A 19617-nucleotide genomic window follows, 5' to 3' on the forward strand; every position below is an offset into this window, starting at 1 on the left:
GTCCACAGACTTGTGAGACAGACGTGAGCGTTTCTCGGTGACCACGCCACCAGCTGCACTGAAGCAGCGCTCGGACAGCACGCTGGAAGGGGGGCAGGACAGCACTTCCAGGGCGTACTGCGCCAGCTCGCTCCAGATCTCCAGGTGCTTGACCCAATACTCCATGGGATCAACAGGGGCATCGCTGTCAAGCCCGCTGTAGGACCCCATGTAGTCAGCCACCATGCGGGTCAGGCGCTGGCTGTGACCGGAGGAGGATGCTGCTGCATGCACCTCCTCTCTAGTCACTGCTGCCCTAGCCTCTACAGTCCTGTAGAGCTCGTTGCTGAGAGACAGCAGGTCTGTGGGGCGCTTGCTGCTGGATGCAGGCACCTGCTGCTGCCTCTGTGCTGGCTGGACAGTGGGGGTGGAAGGCTGGGGGAAGGCTTCCTCCAAGCGCTCAACAAGGGCCTGCTGCAAGCTCCTTATTTGTTGCGCTGGGTCTCCTCCTGCAGGCGGCAGAAACTGGCTCAACTTCCCCTTGAGGCGTGGGTCAAACATCATGCTGATCCAGATGTCCTCCCTCTGCTTCATCTGGATCACCCTGGGGTCCTTGCGCAGGCACGTCAGCATGTGCGCTGCCATTGGGAAGTGGCGGGCCACGTCTGCTGGCACATCGACGGCAGTGCTGTCCTCATCCTCCTCCTCTGCCGCCTCATCCTCTCTCCACCCCCGCACCAACTCAGCTGCGCTGTGCTGATCCCCCTCATCAGCAGCAAGGTCAGGGACCTCCACCAAGTCCTCCTCCTCCTCCCCCTCAGAGGTGGACTGTGCAGCTGCTTGCCGCTCCTGCTGGTCCAAGGCTGCCGCTCCCTGTTCCAGCAAAGCATTGAGGGCCCTGTTCAGCAGACAAACCAGGGGCACCCACTCGCAGACCATAGCATGGTCCCTGCTCACCATGTTAGTGGCCTGCAGAAAGGGAGCCAGCACTAAGCACACCTGCTGCATGTGCCTCCAGTCATCATCGGGGATGATGGACGGGATGTTGCTGGACTTGTCCCTTCTCTGAGCGGCGGAAACAGTGGCCAGGGCAAGGTACTGGTTGACAGCGTGCTTCTGTTCAACCAGACGCTCCAACATCGCCAGGGTGGAGTTCCAGCGAGTCGGAACGTCAAGGATCAGCCGATGGCGTGGCAGCTCCAGCTCCTTTTGCATGTCTTCCAGGCTCGCACAGGCTGCAGCCGAGCGCCGGAAGTGACGCACAACGTTCCTTGCCGTTTCCAGCAGTTCGCCCATCCCCTGGTAGGAACTTCTGCACCACCAGGTTCAGCACGTGGGCAAGACAGGGGATGTGGGTCAGGTTTCTCCTGTCATTTGCGGCAACCAGATTGGCCCCATTGTCGGCCACCACCTCTCCGACTCTGAGGCCTCTGGGGGTCAGCCAAATCCTCTCCTGCTCCTGGAGTTTGGCCAACACATGGGTTGCCGTCAGTTTGGTCTTCCCAAGGCTGACCAACTGCAGCAGCGCTTGGCAGTGGCGGGCCTTCACGCTGCTGCTGATGCGGGGGGTTTGGCCAGGTGTGCCGGAGGATGGCAGAGGATTGGAGGAACCTGCTGCAGTTCCCCTGACCCTGCGGGGTGGCACCACTCACTGTGTTGCTGCTGCTGCTGTGCCCACTGCTGCTCTCCCATCCTCACCCCCTTCCACCAAGCTGACCCAGTGGACAGTGAAGGACAGGTAGCGGCCTGTCCCGAAGCGGCTGCTCCAGGAGTCCATGGTGACGTGGACCCTTTCACCAACCGCGTGCTCCAGCCCTCGCTCCACATTGGCCATCAGAAAGCGGTGCAGTGCAGGAATGGCCTTGCGGGCGAAAAAGTGTCTGCTGGGGAGCTGCCAGTCTGGGGCTGCACAAGCAAGCAGCGCACGCATGTCGCTCCCCTCCTGCACGAGCATGTACGGCAGGAGTTGGGAGCACATGGCCCGTGCCAGCAAGCCATTCAGCTGCCGCACGTGACGGCTGCTGGGAGGCAGAGCCCTAACCACCCCCTGGAAGGACTCGCTCAAAAGGCTCTGGCGTGGCCTTTTGCTGGCACGGGAATCAGCAGACACAGCAGAGGAGGCCACTTAGGACTGGCTGCCAGAACAGGCCTCAGTGTCGGCGGCAGGAGTTGCAGAGGGGGGAGGAGCAGTGCGTTTCCGCACTCCTGCTGGTGCTGCTGGAGGAGCAGGAGAGCGGGTGGCTGCTGTTGCTGCTGCTGCTGCTGAAGGCTGTGCAGTGATGGGTGTGGTGCCACTGCCAGCACCAGATGCCTTCAGCCTCTGGAACTCCTCATGCTGGTGGAAATGTTTCGCAGCAAGGTAGTTGATGAGCGAGCTGGTGCTGAACTTTAAGGGGTCTGCACCTCTGCTCAACTTCCGCTGACAGTGGTTGCAAGTGGCGTACTTGCTGTACACTGTGGGCATGGTGAAAAATCGCCAGATTGGTGACAAAAAAAAACCCCTACGACCTGGAGCCGCTGCTGCCTGTCTCCCTGTGGTGGTTGGGGCGGGGGCTTGGGTGCGGCTGGTGGTGGTACTGGCAGATGCTGCTGCGGCTGAGCCTGAGACACCAGCAGGCTGTGGGACCTGCCTACTGCTGCCAATGCTTGCAATGATGCACCTCCTTGCAAGGTCCACAAGCGCATCCTCCTCCTCAGAGCTGCTGATGACGACATCCCCTGGAGCTGGTGGCACCCAGTCTTTGTCTGTCACCGTGTCATCATCATCATCCCCCTCCTGAAACATGTCCTGCTGGGATGATGACCCCCCAAACTCCTCTCCTGATGCATGGATGGGCTGCTTGACTGTCCAATCCCTCCTCCCCCAAAGTGCCCATCAGCATCTCCTCCTCAAGATCGCCAACAACAGCAGACAATTGACTCATCATGCCTGGGGTCAAAAGACTGCTGAATGACAGGTCGGCGACTGACGGTGAACTGGCCTCCTCCCCAGGCCCTGCTGGGCGGCTGCTGCGAACAGGGGTGGTGGTGGTGGTGGTGAGGGTGGAGGCCTCGGATGCAGAGCTGATGGCGGGCTGCTCATCCTCCGTCATCAGTTGCACCACAGTGTCTGCATCCTTTTCCTCAATGGGACGTTTCCGACCCGGCTGGAGGAAAATAGGAGCAGGTACTACACGCTGCTGCTGCTGCTGCTGCTGTGTCTCTGCAGCGTGAGTTGCTCCTGCTGGGCGGCGCCCAAGGCATCCACGGCCAGTGGCTATAGGAGGAATGTTAGCCACTGACGCAGCTGCTGCGGAACTGTGCATGGTGGCGCGGCCTCGGCTTGCCACAATGCTGCTCCCTCTCCTCTTGATTCCCTTGCTGCCCTTCCCCTTGCCCAAACCGCGCTGGCTGCCACTTCCAGACATCTTTGATGTTTTGGGCGTAAACAAAAAAGTTTTTTTAAAAGGGCGGGTGAAAAAGTGGGGTACTTTAATGGAGTGGGTTGGTGGGTGAGGTGACACTAATCACTAAGTGATTAGATCGCTAAGTGATTACTAGTACAGTACTAATACAAAATACAATAATTCAGTAATCAGTATAAGTGTGAACAGTGAACAGTGAGTGTGTCCCCTAGTACACTAACTAGAAAATACAATAATCAGTAGTAATCAGATTAAGTAGAAGGAAATAGAGTGTGTGTGTGTACTGAGTGCACGCACACACACACGCAGGAGCTAGCCTATGAACAGTGACTGAGTGCCCCTAGTAGTAAGATGTAAGTAAGTGTACAACTAGAAATTACAATAATCAGTAGTAATCAGAAGGAAATAGAGTGTGTGTACACTACAGACAGTGAGTGCACGCACACACACACGCAGGAGCTAGCCTATGAACAGTGACTGAGTGTCCCTAGTACAGTAAGTAGTAACAGTCAGTAAGTACAACTAGAAATTACAATAATCAGTAGTAATCAGAAGGAAATAGAGTGTGTGTACACTACAGACAGTGAGTGCACGCACACACTCGCAGGAGCTAGCCTATGAACAGTGACTGAGTGTCCCTAGTACAGTAAGTAGTAACAGTAAGTACAACTAGAAATTACAATAATCAGTAGTAATCAGAAGGAAATAGTGTGTGTACTGTACAGACAGTGCACGCACACACACACGCAGGAGCTAGCCTATGAACAGTGACTGAGTGTCCCTAGTACAGTAAGTAGTAGCAGTCAGTAAGTACAACTGGAAATTACAATAATCAGTAGTAATCAGAAGGAAATAGAGTGTGTGTACTGTGCACGCACACACGCAGGAGCTATGAACAAACAGTGACAGTGAGTGTCCTAGTACAGTTACAGTATAACTACAAAATACAATCACTCAGTAGTAAAGGACAGCAGAAACACTGGTATAGATAAGATGAGAAATAAACTAACAGAGGACAGGAGGACAGCTGCCCACACAGGCAAGGCCCTGAGGCCTAAAGCTGTGTAAGCTTGCCTGCAGCAGCTGCCTGTCTCTATGTAACACACAAGCTACTAACTAAAATACAATGTCTATCTAACTAACAACAATATAGGTGTATATAGGAGGTGTATGTGAGCAACAACGCTAGGTAATTGACCACAATAGAGCTCTTGCTAAGCCAAAGCACAAAGGAGCAGATCTCTCTCTGTACAAAGTCAGACAAGGACGGAAAAACGGAACATGGCGGCCGCTATTTATAGGGTAGGGGCTGGCCAGGGTCCCCCTCTGTGATTGGCTGCCGTCAGAGGGCCTGGGAGCCCTCTGATTGACTCTAAGGACATCAATCTGGGCTATGACGCTATTCGAGCTCAGTATTCGAGCTCGAATAGCGCTGCTTGCTCGAATAGCTCGAATAGTGAATGGGCTATTCGAGTTCACTCGAATAGCCCATTCGAATAGCTGCAGCTATTCGAGCTCGGTATTCGAGCTCGAATAGCTGGAAAAAGAGCTCGAATATTCGAGCTACTCGAATATTCGAGCTCTGCTGAGCACCACTGGTTGGCTAACTATACTGGTCTGCTCCCTGTCAAATTTAGGATCACTATGCAGTCTATGGGCCTGATTCACAAAGCGGTGCTAACCCAGTTAAAAACTTTAGGCGTGATAACCATTTTATCATGCCTAAACTCAGTTTAGGCATGATAAGTTTAGGCATGATAAGTTTAGGCATGATAAGTTTAGATAAGTTTAGATCGCGGGCAAAGTCCCGCACGCAAAGCAGCGCCATTAAGGTCTATGCAAAGTGCACCAGACTTTGCTAGCGCAAAACTTTTGATCAGCTGTGCACTGTGGTGCTAGCGCAGTTGGTGCTTAAACTTATCATGCCTAAAAACGTATCACACCTAAACTTATCATGCCTAAACTTATCACACCTAAACTTATCACACCTAAACTTATCATGCCTAAACTGATCACACCTAAACTTATCACACCTAAACTTATCACACCTAAACTTATCACTCCTAAACTGGCTTTTCACCAGCGTGGTGCAATGGTTATCATGCCTAAAGTCTCTAACTGGGTTAGCACCGCTTTGTGAATCGAGCCCTATGACTCAAACATTTTGCTCACCATTGTGCTAGAGGCCACCATCTCACATCACTGACCTCAGAATCAGAATCAGAATCAGAATCAATTTATTTTCGCCAAGTAAGTTTGCACCTACAAGGAATTTGTCTTGGCAGTTGCTTAACAAACACAAACAAAAAACACTCAGAGTAGAGTTGAGCTATGGGGGTAGCTCGTAATCCAAATTATGTGTACAACTTGCTGGCCACGACAGGGTGGGGGGAACTTTATGGTCTTATAGTCAGGTGCATCTTATGGTCCAAAAACCACAGTGTATCTATAATTCTAAGGACATTTTGACCTGACCCGAGGAAGTGGGCAAGTACCCTCAAAACGTGTTGTCTAATTTTGTATTTGAATATCTTTTTCCAGTTGAACTGGTGTGAAATCTGCTAGAGACATTACCTCTCCTTTCTTTGCTTTTGACAAATTTGTAAATAGTCTTAAAAAAAGGTTTTTACATATCAGGCACCACCACACAGTGCTTATCATATAGGCCAGCCAAAAATTTGTCAGCAAAAATATTGACTAAAATACCATATAACAACGCAAGTCAAATGCAATGTCGTTGACTCTCATTAGATGTGTGGCACAGGTGGATTTGCAAAAACACAAATCGCACACACATTTTGTTTTGCGTACATCAAAAAAGGGCGTCGTGAAAAAAGGGCGCGTGGTGTAAACGATAAGCTGTATTATCGTTTATTAAAATATTGTGTAGAATTTCGTTTACAAATAGTGTTTTAAGAATTTATAAATCATTAAATAATGTGTATGAAATCGGCAATTCTTAAAACGTTAATCTTCCCTGTTTCGAAACTGAAACGTATAATTACGTTTGTTAAAAACCCTCCCTGTACCTATCCCTAACCCCTAGACCCCCTGGTGGTGCCTAAACCTAAGACCCCGCTGGTGGTGCCTAAACCTAAGACCCCCCTGGTGGTGCCTAAACCTAAGATCCCCCTGGTGGTGCATAAACCTAAGACCCCCCCCTGGTGGTGCCTAAACCTAAGACCCCCCAGTTGGTGCCTAAACCTAAGACCCCCCTGTTGGTGCCTAAACCTAAGACCCCCCAGTTGGTGCCTAAACCTAAGACCCCCCCTGGTGGTGCCTAAACCTAAGACCCCCCCTGTTGGTGCCTAAACCTAAGACCCCCCTGGTGGTGCCTAAACCTAAGACCCCCCTGGTGGTGCCTAAACTTAAGACCCCCCTGGTGGTGCCTAAACCTAAGACCCCCCCTAGTGGTGCCTAAACCTAAGACCCCCCTGGTGGTGCCTAAACCTAAGACCCCCCTGGTGGTGCCTAAACCTAAGACCCCCTATGGATAATAATGTTTTACAAACATTAATAAATAAAAAATTTAAATAAAAAAATGTAAATATTTTTTTTAGGTGGATAATAATGTTTTAGAAATGTTGTAGAAATAGTGATTTAGTATCTTTATAAACGTTATTCGTCACGGGCTCATTTTGGAAAGTTAAATCATCACAAACATAGTTATAAATCCTTAAAAATCTCCGGGCGCCGTTTGTAAAACGTTAATAATCTCCGGCGCCTTTTTTTCCCTGTTCGGCGCCCATTAAACGATATTTATAATGGGAGTGAATGGGGCGCCCTTTTTGTCCACTTGTCTCATGTGCCCAAATCTCCTGCTTCCTTTTGTTTTAAGTGAAAGTGGCCCAAGTGTATGTAAACGTATATCCAATTGAATTTTCAATTAACCAGATTGTTAAAGGGAACCTTAACTGAGAGTGATATGGATGTTTCCTGTTAAACAATACAATTTGCTCTGCAGTCCTGCTGATCTATTTGCTGCTGTAGTATCTGGATCTCACACCTGAAACAAGCATGCAGCTAATCCAGTCTGACTTCAGTCAGAGCACCTGATCTGCATGCTTGTTCAGGGGCTGTGGCTAAAAGTATTAGAGGCACAGAATCAGCAGGAGCGTAGGGCAACTGGTATTATTTTAAAAGGAAAAATCCATATCCTTCTCAATTTAGGTTCCCTTTAAAATCTAATGAAAGTTAGAGGCCTTTTCCACTGTAACCACAAATGCATGCAATTATGGTTTTTTAAAGAATGTTTACTAGCAATTATAGGAATCAGAAGGGCTAGCACAAACTTTAACAGCAATGGAATGGAGCAAGAATGCAATTGCATTTCTTACAATATTGCATCATTGGAAAGAGTGTTTCTTGATTCCTGTTTTAAAATTACATGTTTTTTGCGATTTTGATCAAATCGCTGATAGTGGGAAAGAGCCCATAGTGATTGCTTTTGAGTGCATCAGAAAATTTTGGGCAATCTTCTTAAACTCACCCAGCAAACAAAGCTTCCCCGAGCTTTTCACAATGGCTTTCTCTAAAGAAGGATGCTCCACTCTGCATACATATTCTGCCCCCTGGTGGTCTCTCAGTGTAGGTGTGATGGTCATTCTTGCCTTGCAGCTGTAGGTGTTGTCTGAACCTTTGTCTGATGAGATCTTTGGGACAGAGACCATGTCTGATTCCTCACACAGCTCCAGATGCTTCTCAGTCCTCCTCAGCCATGTCACAGTAACAGCATCTGGGAAATATCCTGAGATGGAACACTTCAGGGTGGCCAGCAGGTGGTGATATAAGCGTGGTACCTGTATGTCTTCTACAACTGGACGCCAAGGGAACTCTACAGGAGACAGGAGAACATTGCACACATGATGACACACTCTCATGATCGGGTCAGAATTTATCACATGGGTTTTCTCTGATCGCTCACCTGGATCTGTCATAAGGAGTTCTTCACCTCCACCACTGCTGGTGTACTCATGTTCCCATGTGAGAAACACTGTGGATCTGGGATGTTTTAGGAGATCCTGAGGGATGATGACCTCACTGCAGACCGTGAATAGGTTGTTATCCTCTGAGTAGACATCTTGGGATGAGAGGAGGTCAGGTGACTCCTTCTCTCCACACATCCAGGTGATATGAAGGTAACCAGGGTAAAAATGTTCCAGCACGAGAGAACATTTCAGCTCACCAGAGACACCCAGACTCCTCCTTACTGGTCTCACTGTGAAGAAAAGACATGGAAAGCGTTATTACAGCTTCACTGATGCAGATGCTTGAAAAATAAATAAATAATAATAATGGCCCACAACAACCACCTATAGTGTTTCTGATGTATGTTTATGAATATATAAACAAACATATTAAATACATCATATTTTATTTACAGTGTCCCAGCCTGGCAAAAGCTTAAACCTTTCCAGCTATCATAGACAGCAGCCAGGGCAGAGTTAATTAGCTCTTATCAAAACATCATGGGCTTTCAAGCACCCCTGCTGACTGGCCATCCCTCAGTCTTGACAGAACCCCATAAAACGGACTCCTTTCCAAACTGGAGGCCTCCAGAACCCCATACATCAAAACCAGTCTTCACACTTCTCCCTTATTCATCAAAACCAGTCTTCACACTTCTCCCTGACATAAAACTCTTGCCAGGAGTTTCAAAGGAGATCATGACTGATCCTTCTCTATGTTTTCCCACACAGCTGTTCTGTTGGTATGCCAGTCAAACCCCTAAAATTCCTATTTTTCATGTCATGGTTTTCTAGACACTGGGAATATGCTGAACCATTTTTTTTACCAAAGTTCTTAAGGCCAGTATGACACACATTCCAGGAAGTTCCCAGGTGAATTGGACATCCAGACCCTGATGAATAAAGGTTCTAAGTAGTACTTTTTCGTACGTGTGGATTCATATTGCATTACAGAATTCAAATATGCATTCTATTTACTGATAGGATTTATGTGCATAGAAAGATCAGCCTTATGGATATTCTGCCAAAGTTCTCCATGTCTGAAAGGGGGCTGGAGTTTCCCTTCTTGCTGGGAGGGCATCAGCTACCATATTAGCCTCTCCCATCAAGCCCTTTAAAGGACAACCGAGGTGACACGTGACATGATGAGATAGACGTGTGTATGTACAGTGCCAAGAACACAAATAACTAGGGTGTGTTCCTTTTATTTCTTTCTCTGCCTGAAAGAGTTAAACATCAGGTATGCAAGTGACAGTTTCTGTCCGGGTTGGGACCGTGTTGGATTGGGTTAGACTCAGGGGCGTAGGAATAGGCCCTGCAGCCCCTGCGCCCGCGGGGGGGCCCGGCCCCCCCCCTGGGGCCCGCTCGGGGCCGTTTTGTGGGTGCTGGAGGGGTGGCAGCATGAGGGGAAAGCCTTGCCCACAGTCGGCGGGGAGAGGGGTAGTTCCCCCCTCTCCCTCACCTCGGGGCTCTCCCCTCTGCGCTCCCCTCCAGCTCGTAAGTGTCTGTGGGGCTGTGGTGGGCAGCGAGCGGCGGGCAGATACATACCTGCTTCCGTGCGTTCCATCGGAGACTTCTCCCTCTAGCGGCTGACGTCACTTTCGGGCACTTCCCGCCGACTGTGGGCAAGGCTTTCCCCTCATGCTGCCACCCCCCCAGCACCCACAAAACGGCCGCGAGCGGGCCCCGGGGGGGGGGGCCCGCTCAGAAAATCTGCAGGGGGGCCCGGTGGGGCCTAGTTACGCCCCTGGTTAGACTATAGCATAACCCTCACTGATAAGTAATTACAGCCATAAAATACTTTCCTGTCAGTAAATGGCTTCTGAGAGCAGGAAAGAGATAAAAAAAAGGGTCAATAATTTATAGATTTGAGCTCTGACATACTTCAATGAAGGTGTCATTGAGCAGAGACAATGAAACAGTGAAAACTTAAAAATTAGATTTAAATATTAAATAAAATTGGGATATCTAAAAGAAAAGTCATTTTTAGGAGAAGGAGGATAGATACAATTGTTTTTCTCATCAGTTTATTTTCACCTCGGATGTCCTTTAAGAGATCTGGAATGACAGATCTCTGTTGTTCTTTGTCTATCATGTATTGTTAAATTTTACCACTAGTTGGACTCCGCCAAACACGGTATTTTGAACTTTCAGACATTCTTCATCATTCTCTCTTCTCTGTATTCCTATCCAACCAGTCCTCCATTCAACTGCTAGATGTATTTGTTTGCCAGTTTTAATGTATATTTTTGTGTATAGTTTATATAATAAAACTATTATGACAACATCATACTAATTTTATTATATAGTATCAGTATTAAATACTGATATTTTACTATCGGGATTACTGGGTGCTGAAATTTCCATGCGACTTTTTTCGATAGACGCCTTACCCCCTGTTGTTGCTCCCACTCACCTGTAGGTGTCGCTCTTTTTCCTTCCTCGACTGCATTTAGTCTTACAAAACGCTCCACTGTAAATAGAAATATATGCAAGAATATTAAGTGATAACAGAGTTCATAGATAGTATAAACAATTACTATTATAAACAAATATTATCCGAGAGACTGAAATTATCGTAGCAATCACAGTGCCCTTTTTACCCCGGTGCGGTTCAATTTTTGCCCAATTGCATATTTAAAGAGAATCTGTATTGTTAAAATCACACAAAAGTAAACATACCAGTGCGTTAGGGGACATCTCCTATTACCCTCTGTCACAATTTCGCCGCTCCCCGACGCATGAAAAGTGGTTAAAAACAGTTTTAAAAAGTTTTTTTTTTATAAACAAACAAAATGGCCACCAAAACAGGAAGTAGGTTGATGTACAGTATGTCCACACATAAAAAAATACATCCATACACAAGCAGGCTGTATACAGCCTTCCTTTTGAATCTCAAGAGATCATTTGTGTGTTTCTTTCCCCCTGCATCTCTCATGCACAGAAGTTTCAGGCTGCTCCTTTTTTCCTGCAGACAGCTTTGCCCTTGTCTGTAATTCTTCAGTATGTGAAAGCCCAGCCAGCTCAGAGGACGATTCATCCAGCTTGTAAAAGATAAGCTAGAAGAGAGAAGCTGCTCTAATCCTAAATAACACACAGACAGTGTGCAGAGAGGGGCCTGGAAGGGAGAATTCATAGCAGAACCACAACACTGAAGAACTTGGCAGCCTTCCAGACACAGGCTGACAAGTCTGACAAGAGAGAGATAAGTTGATTTATTACAGAGACTGTGATAGTACAAAGTGCTGCAGTAAGCCAGAACACATTAGAATAGCTTTTGGAACTTGTAGGATGATAAAAAACAGGATGCAATTTTTGTTACGGAGTCTCTTTAATGAATACTGCAATTTTTTCTGCATTTGTGATTGGTTATAATCAGTGGGAGCACAAGAAAATTGCATAGCAAATACATCGAAAATCACCACCGCAATACGATTGCACTTTCTAATCTCCGCAATCACACGCACCCATAATAGTGTTGGAACACACATAGTGAAAGTAAAGAAAATTGCGATCCCATCGCAACCCATTTGTGATCGCAGTTTTCAGTGTGTACCGATCCTAAAGCAGCTGACAAAGGGAAGCTTGAAGAAAAGTTTTTTACACTTTGGCCCGTATGCAATTAACTTTTTCTCCTGAGTTTTCCCCAGGTGATATTTCCAAGCGTGTAATGCTGAGAATACACGGTGCGATTCTGCCGCCCGATCGATTCCCTGCTCGATTTCGCACCAGATTCTCTTATCTTCCATTCGTTTTTCTTATCTTTTCCCATTGTTCCCTATGCAAAATCGAGCGCGGAATCGATCGGCCGGGAGATCGGACAAGTCAAAAATTATCAATCGAGCCATCTTAATGGCTCAAAACCGTACCGTGTATTCCCAGCATTAATAAACAATAACAAGCAAACAAATACTCCAAATAATTTTGATGGTACTTTTTCACCTACTTTTTGGTACTTTTGGTTCTGAAAAGTTATTTTAACCTTCCTGGCGGTAACCCCAAACGTAGTTCGGGGTAAGCCGCACAGGAGGTTTTCTCAGGCCCTGCTGGGCCGATTTGAGTAATTTTTTTTTTTGCTGAACGCAGCTAGCACTTTGCTAGCTGCATCAGCACTTTGATCGCTGCCGCCCCGCGCTCGCAACACAGCCCCCCCCCCCTAGACCCCTGCGCTGCCTGGCCTATCAGCGCCAGGCAGCGGCAAGGGGTGGATCGGGACTCCCTTAGACGTCACGACGTCCATGACGTCGGTGACGTCATCCCGCCATGGCGACGGGGGAAGCCCTCCAGGAAATCCCGTTCTTTGAACGGGATTTCCTGATCGCCTATCGCCGGAGGCGATCAGTGGGGCTGGGGGGATGCCGCTGAGCAGCGGCTATCATGTAGCGAGCCCTAGGCTCGCTACATGATTTAAAAAAATAAATAAATAAAAAAAACAGCTGCGCTGCCCCCTGGCGGTTTTTAATAGACCGCCAGGAGGGTTAAATCGAAGATGAAAAATTATCTCCTAGGAGAAAACTCAGGAGAAAAGGTCAATTGCATGTGGCCCTTTGTGTTGTATATGTTGATGAAGGAAGCTGAAGGGAACATGAAGTTAGAGGGATTATCTTTTTTTATTAAAATAGCTGTTTCCCCTGTGATGGTACTTGGGCAATTGAAAGTGGGGCAAGACCCGTCCTGTTTAAAAGGCTACTCGCTATGCGAACTGTGGCTATAAATAGCAGGTTGCCCTTTTCAACAGGATGCCGGGGGCTAAGGTTAGGTGCCCACAAGTTTGCCAATAGGGGATAGGGTTAAGGTTAGTTTCGCACTGGGGGGGGGGGAGTTGAGGTTAGGCACCCCCCGGGAAGCGGGGCTAAGGTTAGGTTGCCACTGGAGAGGGGGGGGGGGGGTGAGAGGAGAGAGAGAGAGAGAAGTTAAGTCAATATTATATGAATGAGGTAGTAGAATATGGGTACATTTGTCAGTATACTGCTAACAGCTATTTCCTGTGTTCTTTTCAACGGGGGTCTTTATCTAATATATGCAATGCTACTAACAATCCTTCAACAAATAACACTCCAAACAGGCCCGCATTTACCTCACAGGAGCCTATAGGCACAGATGTCCTGCCACCCTAGACTTTACCCTCCATACACCTACAAACACCCAGTAGACCGCACCACAAATGTGCTAGCTGTCCCAGCAGTCACGTCTCCCTTACTTCCCTTGTCCGTCATAGGTAGCTACAGGTGCCCCTTAGTTAGAGGTGCCCCCAAGTATTAGGTAGCTAGAGGAACCTCAGTATTAAGTAGCTAGAGGTGCCCCTGACTGAAGGGAGATTTCGTCAGTGAAATGCCAAGAGCAGGAAGAGTATCCTCTAATTTACACTATCATCAGGGATCTGCATAGGAAATGAGGGAGGGAGGCACTCGGGGAGGGGAGTGAGCCGCCTTTCCATCATCAGGCGCCTGTAGGCACGAGCCTACAGTGCCTTATGGTAAATCCGGCCCTGACATCAAGGGTTAAAGGATGTCTCTGTATTTCCTGCCCTTTTCTATAATTAGGATTTGTAGATGAGGAGGAGCTGAGGGTAAAAAAAGAAAATGAAAACAAAACCTTGATTGTTTTTTATGGAAACTATCACTTTTTCCCACAGTAATAATAGTTCCTATGTTCTGAATCTCAGTGGAAATCACTGATTTTCTCACCTTTTTTCAGGTCTAGAGTCAACTCTTCCGCTACCAGTTTCTCATTGATAGCCTCAAGAACGGCAAGCATCACCTCAATCCCATAGGTATCCCTGTAAAACAATCTGATGAGATCAGCTACATCGCTCTGATCTTTGTCATCTAGTCGGCCTCTTGGGATCTTCTTGTACGATGGTTGGACATCAATGTCGTGCAGCTTCCCCCGGAACTTCTTAAATCCATTCTGGTTCAAGTTCTCCAGAGCTGTCACCAAGACGTCCCTCAGAGTCACCCTCATCTCTTTCTATAGTGGGATAGGAGCCTTCATCAGCAGCGGTTTTGTCTTCCTATAGAATCCATTCACATTGGCACCATGGAACAAACCATAAGGCTTCTGTAGAAATGCTTATTGCTTGTTCCTGGGAAGGAAACACTTGTTCTGTACAGAGAGAGATCAGGATAGTCTATGGTTAGTAACTGTAGATCTACACTTGCAGGACCGAACTGTAAGAGACACTCAAACCCCATTCCACACCTTGTGAGACCGTTTCACTTGAGGAAGCCGGCCTGATTGTCGAGAAGCCCTGTATTAAAGTCTGCTGACATTTTGTTTGACCATAAATTTGGTTGTCAATGGACGGAAGTCACCTTTTTATTATGAGTCTCTCAGTTGTGTAACTACAAATCATGGGGCCCCAGAGAAAACTTTGATTGGGCCCCTTTAATATTCACAACCCTTCCCTTGACTCAGCTTGGTGACCCTAACATGGGGGTCCATCTCGCAAGGGTCATAAAACAAGTGTGGCCAACAGGATCAGGATGAAGCTTGTGGAACGGCAAGGGCAACACGTAGGTGGGCGAGGCTAATATCGCGGGAACCAAGGAACGCTCCTCAGCCAGCTTGTCTTGCCTACTTTTGGTAACTGTAACCCTTGCCGACTGCAACCACAACCTGGATCAAGGGGCTAGATATCCCTCGAGTTAAGTGGTCAGTAGCAGGAGGCCGTGTCACTACCCTGGGTGTGAGGATACCCGGGACTGTATGCTGCATGACAGTGGAAAGTACTTCTTGGTTCTCTTAGCCTGAAAGATACGTGAGTTGGCCTGTGGAAGCAGAACTGTATTGACAAGTGTACTGGCTCATCAGTAGTCCCATCTCACTGTCCCCCATTTGGAAAAAAAAACGGCTTAACATCTTGGTACCGGTAACTCTGGGTGGTGTGTGACTGAGACTGAGTGTGGCTGTTGGTGATTGCTATATATGGAGCGCTCCATACCTTGCTTTGAAGGGATTTTATTGCTGCAGTTTCGTGTTTTTTTTGTACCAGTTTTTCATAGTTGAATAAAGTCAATTTTGCACATTCCTAATCCAAGAGAGGCAGGACTATTTGCATTTGGCTTTTTATTGCGGGTGGCTATGGGCCTGGCTCCTGCAGTCCATTGCAGTTATTTGGGGAATATGCTGGTAGAGGTATACAGGTCCTTTCGTTAGTATTCAGGCCATCAGGATCTTCCCACCCATAACATGTGCTGCCACAAAAACACCCTGATTTGAAGTATCAGTGAAAGGAAAGATTAGTAGTGAAGTGGCCTCCTACACCTCTGGGCCCCTCTGCAGTTGCAGGGGCTCTCCCTCTAGTTGCACCCTCAGGAGTCTCTTACCCCTTGGTCTTAAAGGAATACTGTAGGGGGGGGGGGGGTCGGGGAAAATGAGTTGAACTTCTAATGGTCCCCTGCAGACATCCTGTGCCCGTGCAGCCACTCCCCAATGCTCCGGCCCCGCCTCCGGTTCATTTCTGGAATTTCAGACTTGAAAGTCTGAAAACCACTGCGCCTGCGTTGCCATTTCCTCGCTTCCCGGTGACGTCACCAGGAGCGTACTGCACAGGCCCAGTATGGTCTGTGCCTGCGCCGTGCGCTCCTGGTGACATCAGCGGGAGCGAGGACACGGCAATGCAGGCACAGTGGTTTTCAGACTTTCAAGTCTGAAATTCCAGAAGTGAACCGGAGGCGGGGCCGGAGCATTGGGGAGTGGCTGCACGGGAGCAGGATGTTTGTGGGGGGCCATTAGAAGCCCCGGGTAAGTTCAACTCATTTTCCCCCGACCCCCCCTACAGTGTCCCTTTAAGCCTTAGACCTACATCATGCCATATAGTGTTTGGGAAAAGATTTATTTTCAAGAGAGTGATACTTCAAAGGATCTAAGGGAGAAGATGCAGCAAGCCTGTTATACTGTTAAAGAGGCACCATGGCAACATATCATAGTATGTAATACATCATTCAGCATATGCAATGTTACATTAACTATTTCAGAATCAGAAACTCTTCCATATAACTCTATGTATACATTGCTGTATATTGGTAAGTAACCCTCCCCGCCCAGTGATGTTTAGCCTAGGCTGTTTAGTTATGCAGAATTCTTCTCCCAGTGCACTCTGGGAGACCAGGTGTTATTTCGGCTCACTTCGGGACACATAACAAACAAACATTCCGCAGTGATGCTCCTTGCCAGAATCAAAGGCAGAAAATGATCTGAAGTTCACCACGCCACTCTAGCCTGAAGCTACACGAAACTTGGCCAAGTTGGCCGATATTGCCTGAGAATGTAGTGAGTGTACAGTGGCCCTTGATGACCCCAATGCCTCTGCCAGCGATTAGCTCGTCTGATCAGCTTGGCCAGGGCTGAGAGCACTGTACTTTCCACTCATCGCTCACCTGCTGCTCTGTGCCTGCAGGCTAGTGATGTGTCTGTACAACCTTCACCCTGCAATGCCACCAGAGGGATCGAGTCCTGATCCATCCTGGGTGACCTGCCTGGTATGTAGGCACGATGCGTTACTTCTGTCACCACTAGCAGCTCAAGGACAGTTCTGCTTATCTCATTTATGTATGTTCACCTCCATGGGCAGCACGGTGGCATAGTTGTTAGTAGGGAGGATCAATGAGATGCAAATTCTTCTGAAATTATATAATTTTTTTATGCAAATGTATGCAGTTTGAAAATGGACCAATCCTCTGCACTGCCACAGATGCCAGATAGGAATTGTACGAATTTGCAACAATGCAGGGCAAGATAGCCCTGAGAAAGAGAGAGTGAGCACAGCGACAGAATGTATGTGTGTCCACCAATCTAGTCGCCACCCAGCAACGGTGAACACACAACAAGACAGAGCAAAGGAACAGACAGGACTAACTACATGCGGTCCCGACACGTTAAGCGCAATAGCGACAAAGCGCGTGCCCGGCAAGGTCGCCACACGAGAAGCGCAATAGCGACAAAGCGTACCAACCCTGACTAACCAAAGAAAAACAAAAGAAAATGCGAACGCTTGCTAAACGGTTCCCTCACTGAGACTACAGCAAGTGTTCGATCCAGACAAGACAGACAGAAGGAGTAACCAGTAGCAACCGCTGCTCTGGCTTGCACCCCTAAGACAGAGTACAGAAGGAACCACCGCAGCTACCGCTAGGGCGAATGCGATCCAGACAGACAGATGGAGCAACCAGTAGCAACCGCTGCTCTGGCTTGCACCCCTAAGACAGAGTGCAGAAGGAACCACTGCCACTACCGCTAGGGCGAATGCGATCCCAACAGACAGAACGATTTCCTGTCGACCGCCGCTGGTGACAAGACAATCGCAACAGACAAGACAGAACTTAGGCAATACAGTTAATCAACAACCTAACTATGCTAGAAGGAATGCTAGTGCACTCCCAAGGATTACTCTAAGATAATCTTAACAAACAATATGCAGAGGGCTGAGACTCAAGGTAGGTCTAGCAGGAACAAACCATCATGACCAGCAAGGGATTCTGGAAGGAAATGGTATTTCTACTGCAAGCCATCAAAGGAAGCAGCTAAGCAATTTGCATGACAAGTGGATACAAATTCCTCACCAGAGCAGCAGCTCAGCAAGTTGCAGAGTGAAGACAGGTCTCCTTTCCAGGGACCTGCAGCACTCAGACTTACAAAATGGTCAAAAAGCTGTCTGCCTGTGCAGACAGCAGAGCAGATCATTACAGTCCCCAGTTCGAATCCCACCCAGGGCACTATCTGCAAGGGGTTTGTATGTTCTCCCTGTGTCTGTGTGGGTTTCCTCCGGGCACTCCGGTTTCCTCCCACATCCCAAAAACAAACAGATACGTTAATTGGCTTCCCCCTAAAAATTGGCACTAGACTTCGATACATACACTACACAATACATACATAGACATATAACTATGGTAGGGACTAGATTGTGAGGTCCTCTGAGGGACAGTTAGTGACAAGACATTATAGTCTGTACAACGTTGCATAATATGTTGACGCTATATAAATACTAAAATAAATAACAAATAAACAAGAATAAACCCAGCACTTTGTTAAAAATATATTCAAGTTGATAAATAGCCCTTTCAGAGCACTGTTTTAATGTTAAATTGCCTAAATAGTGCCTCATTATTATCATTTATCAGATTGCTTATTTCTACTTTGACTTAAGTTAAATAATCGTACTCAATGCCAAGCCGCTGCAGCTAAAGCGAACAAAATTTTGGGATGCATTAAAAGGGAAATAAAAACTCGAGATGTTAGCATAATATTGCCCCTGTTTAACTCTCTAGTAAGGCCACATCTGGAATATGGAATTCAGTTCTGGGCAGACATTTCAGGAAAGATATTGCAGTTTTAGAGCAGGTGCAGAGACGAGCTACAAAATTGATACGTGGGATGGAAGGTCTCGCTTACCAAGAAAGGTTAGATAAACTGGGTTTATTTAGTCTAGAGAAAAGACGCCTTAGAGGAGATCTAATTAACATGTATAAATATATTAGAGGGCAATATAATAGCTTGGCGGATGAGCTTTTTGTCCCTAGGCCTTCTCAAAGGACTAGAGGACATGAGCTGCGCATGGAGGAAAAACGTTTTAGCCATTTATTTAGGAAAGGGTTCTTTACAGTAAGAGTGGTTAAGATGTGGAATGCATTGCCACAGGAAGTCGTTATGGCAAACTCTATACCTGCATTTAAAGGGGGCTTAGATGCTTTCCTTGCGTTGAAAGACATCCATGGCTACAATTACTAGGTTATGCCTAATGATGTTGATCCAGGGATTTTATCTGATTGCTATCTGGAGTCAGGAAGGAATTTTTCCCATTTGGGGCTAATTGGACCATGCCTGGTGGGGTTTTTTTCGCCTTCCTCTGGATCAACAGGGGTATGTGGGGGACGGCTGGAGTTGTACTTTGTACTGGTTGAACTCGATGGACGTATGTCTTTTTTCAGCCAAAATAACTATGTAACTATGTAACTATGTAACTTGACTAAATGGGTCTAAAGGTGCGTACACACGCACTACTATAAGGGAACGACGGGTCCGTCAGACCATCCCGCTGGGTGGGCGTTCCAGCGATAGTAGAGCATGTGTACAGTCTGTCGGCAGACTGATAACACTGTTTCTGACCGATATGCTGAGCGACAGACTGCACACACGCTCTATCTGCCGACAGACTGTACACACGTTTTATCTGCCGACAGACTGCACACACGCTCTATCTGCCGACAGACTGCACACACGCTCTATCTGCCGACAGACTGCACACACGCTCTATCTGCCGACAGACT

At 47.6% G+C, this 19617-nt stretch overlaps 1 gene segment (V, D, J or C); it reads right to left on the bottom strand.

Annotated features, from left to right (window-relative positions):
• Positions 1 to 19617, bottom strand: part of LOC137525403 (Ig gamma chain C region-like) — a 37216-nt gene that overhangs the window by 14884 nt on the left and 2715 nt on the right. Inside the window, 4 exon segments of the C gene segment in view lie at positions 7873 to 8217; positions 8308 to 8601; positions 10767 to 10823; positions 14038 to 14455. Coding sequence covers positions 7873 to 8217; positions 8308 to 8601; positions 10767 to 10823; positions 14038 to 14314 — 973 coding nt within the window.

The sequence above is a fragment of the Hyperolius riggenbachi genome, chromosome 7, assembly GCF_040937935.1.
Source record: "Hyperolius riggenbachi isolate aHypRig1 chromosome 7, aHypRig1.pri, whole genome shotgun sequence".
NCBI classification, from domain to species: domain Eukaryota; kingdom Metazoa; phylum Chordata; class Amphibia; order Anura; family Hyperoliidae; genus Hyperolius; species Hyperolius riggenbachi.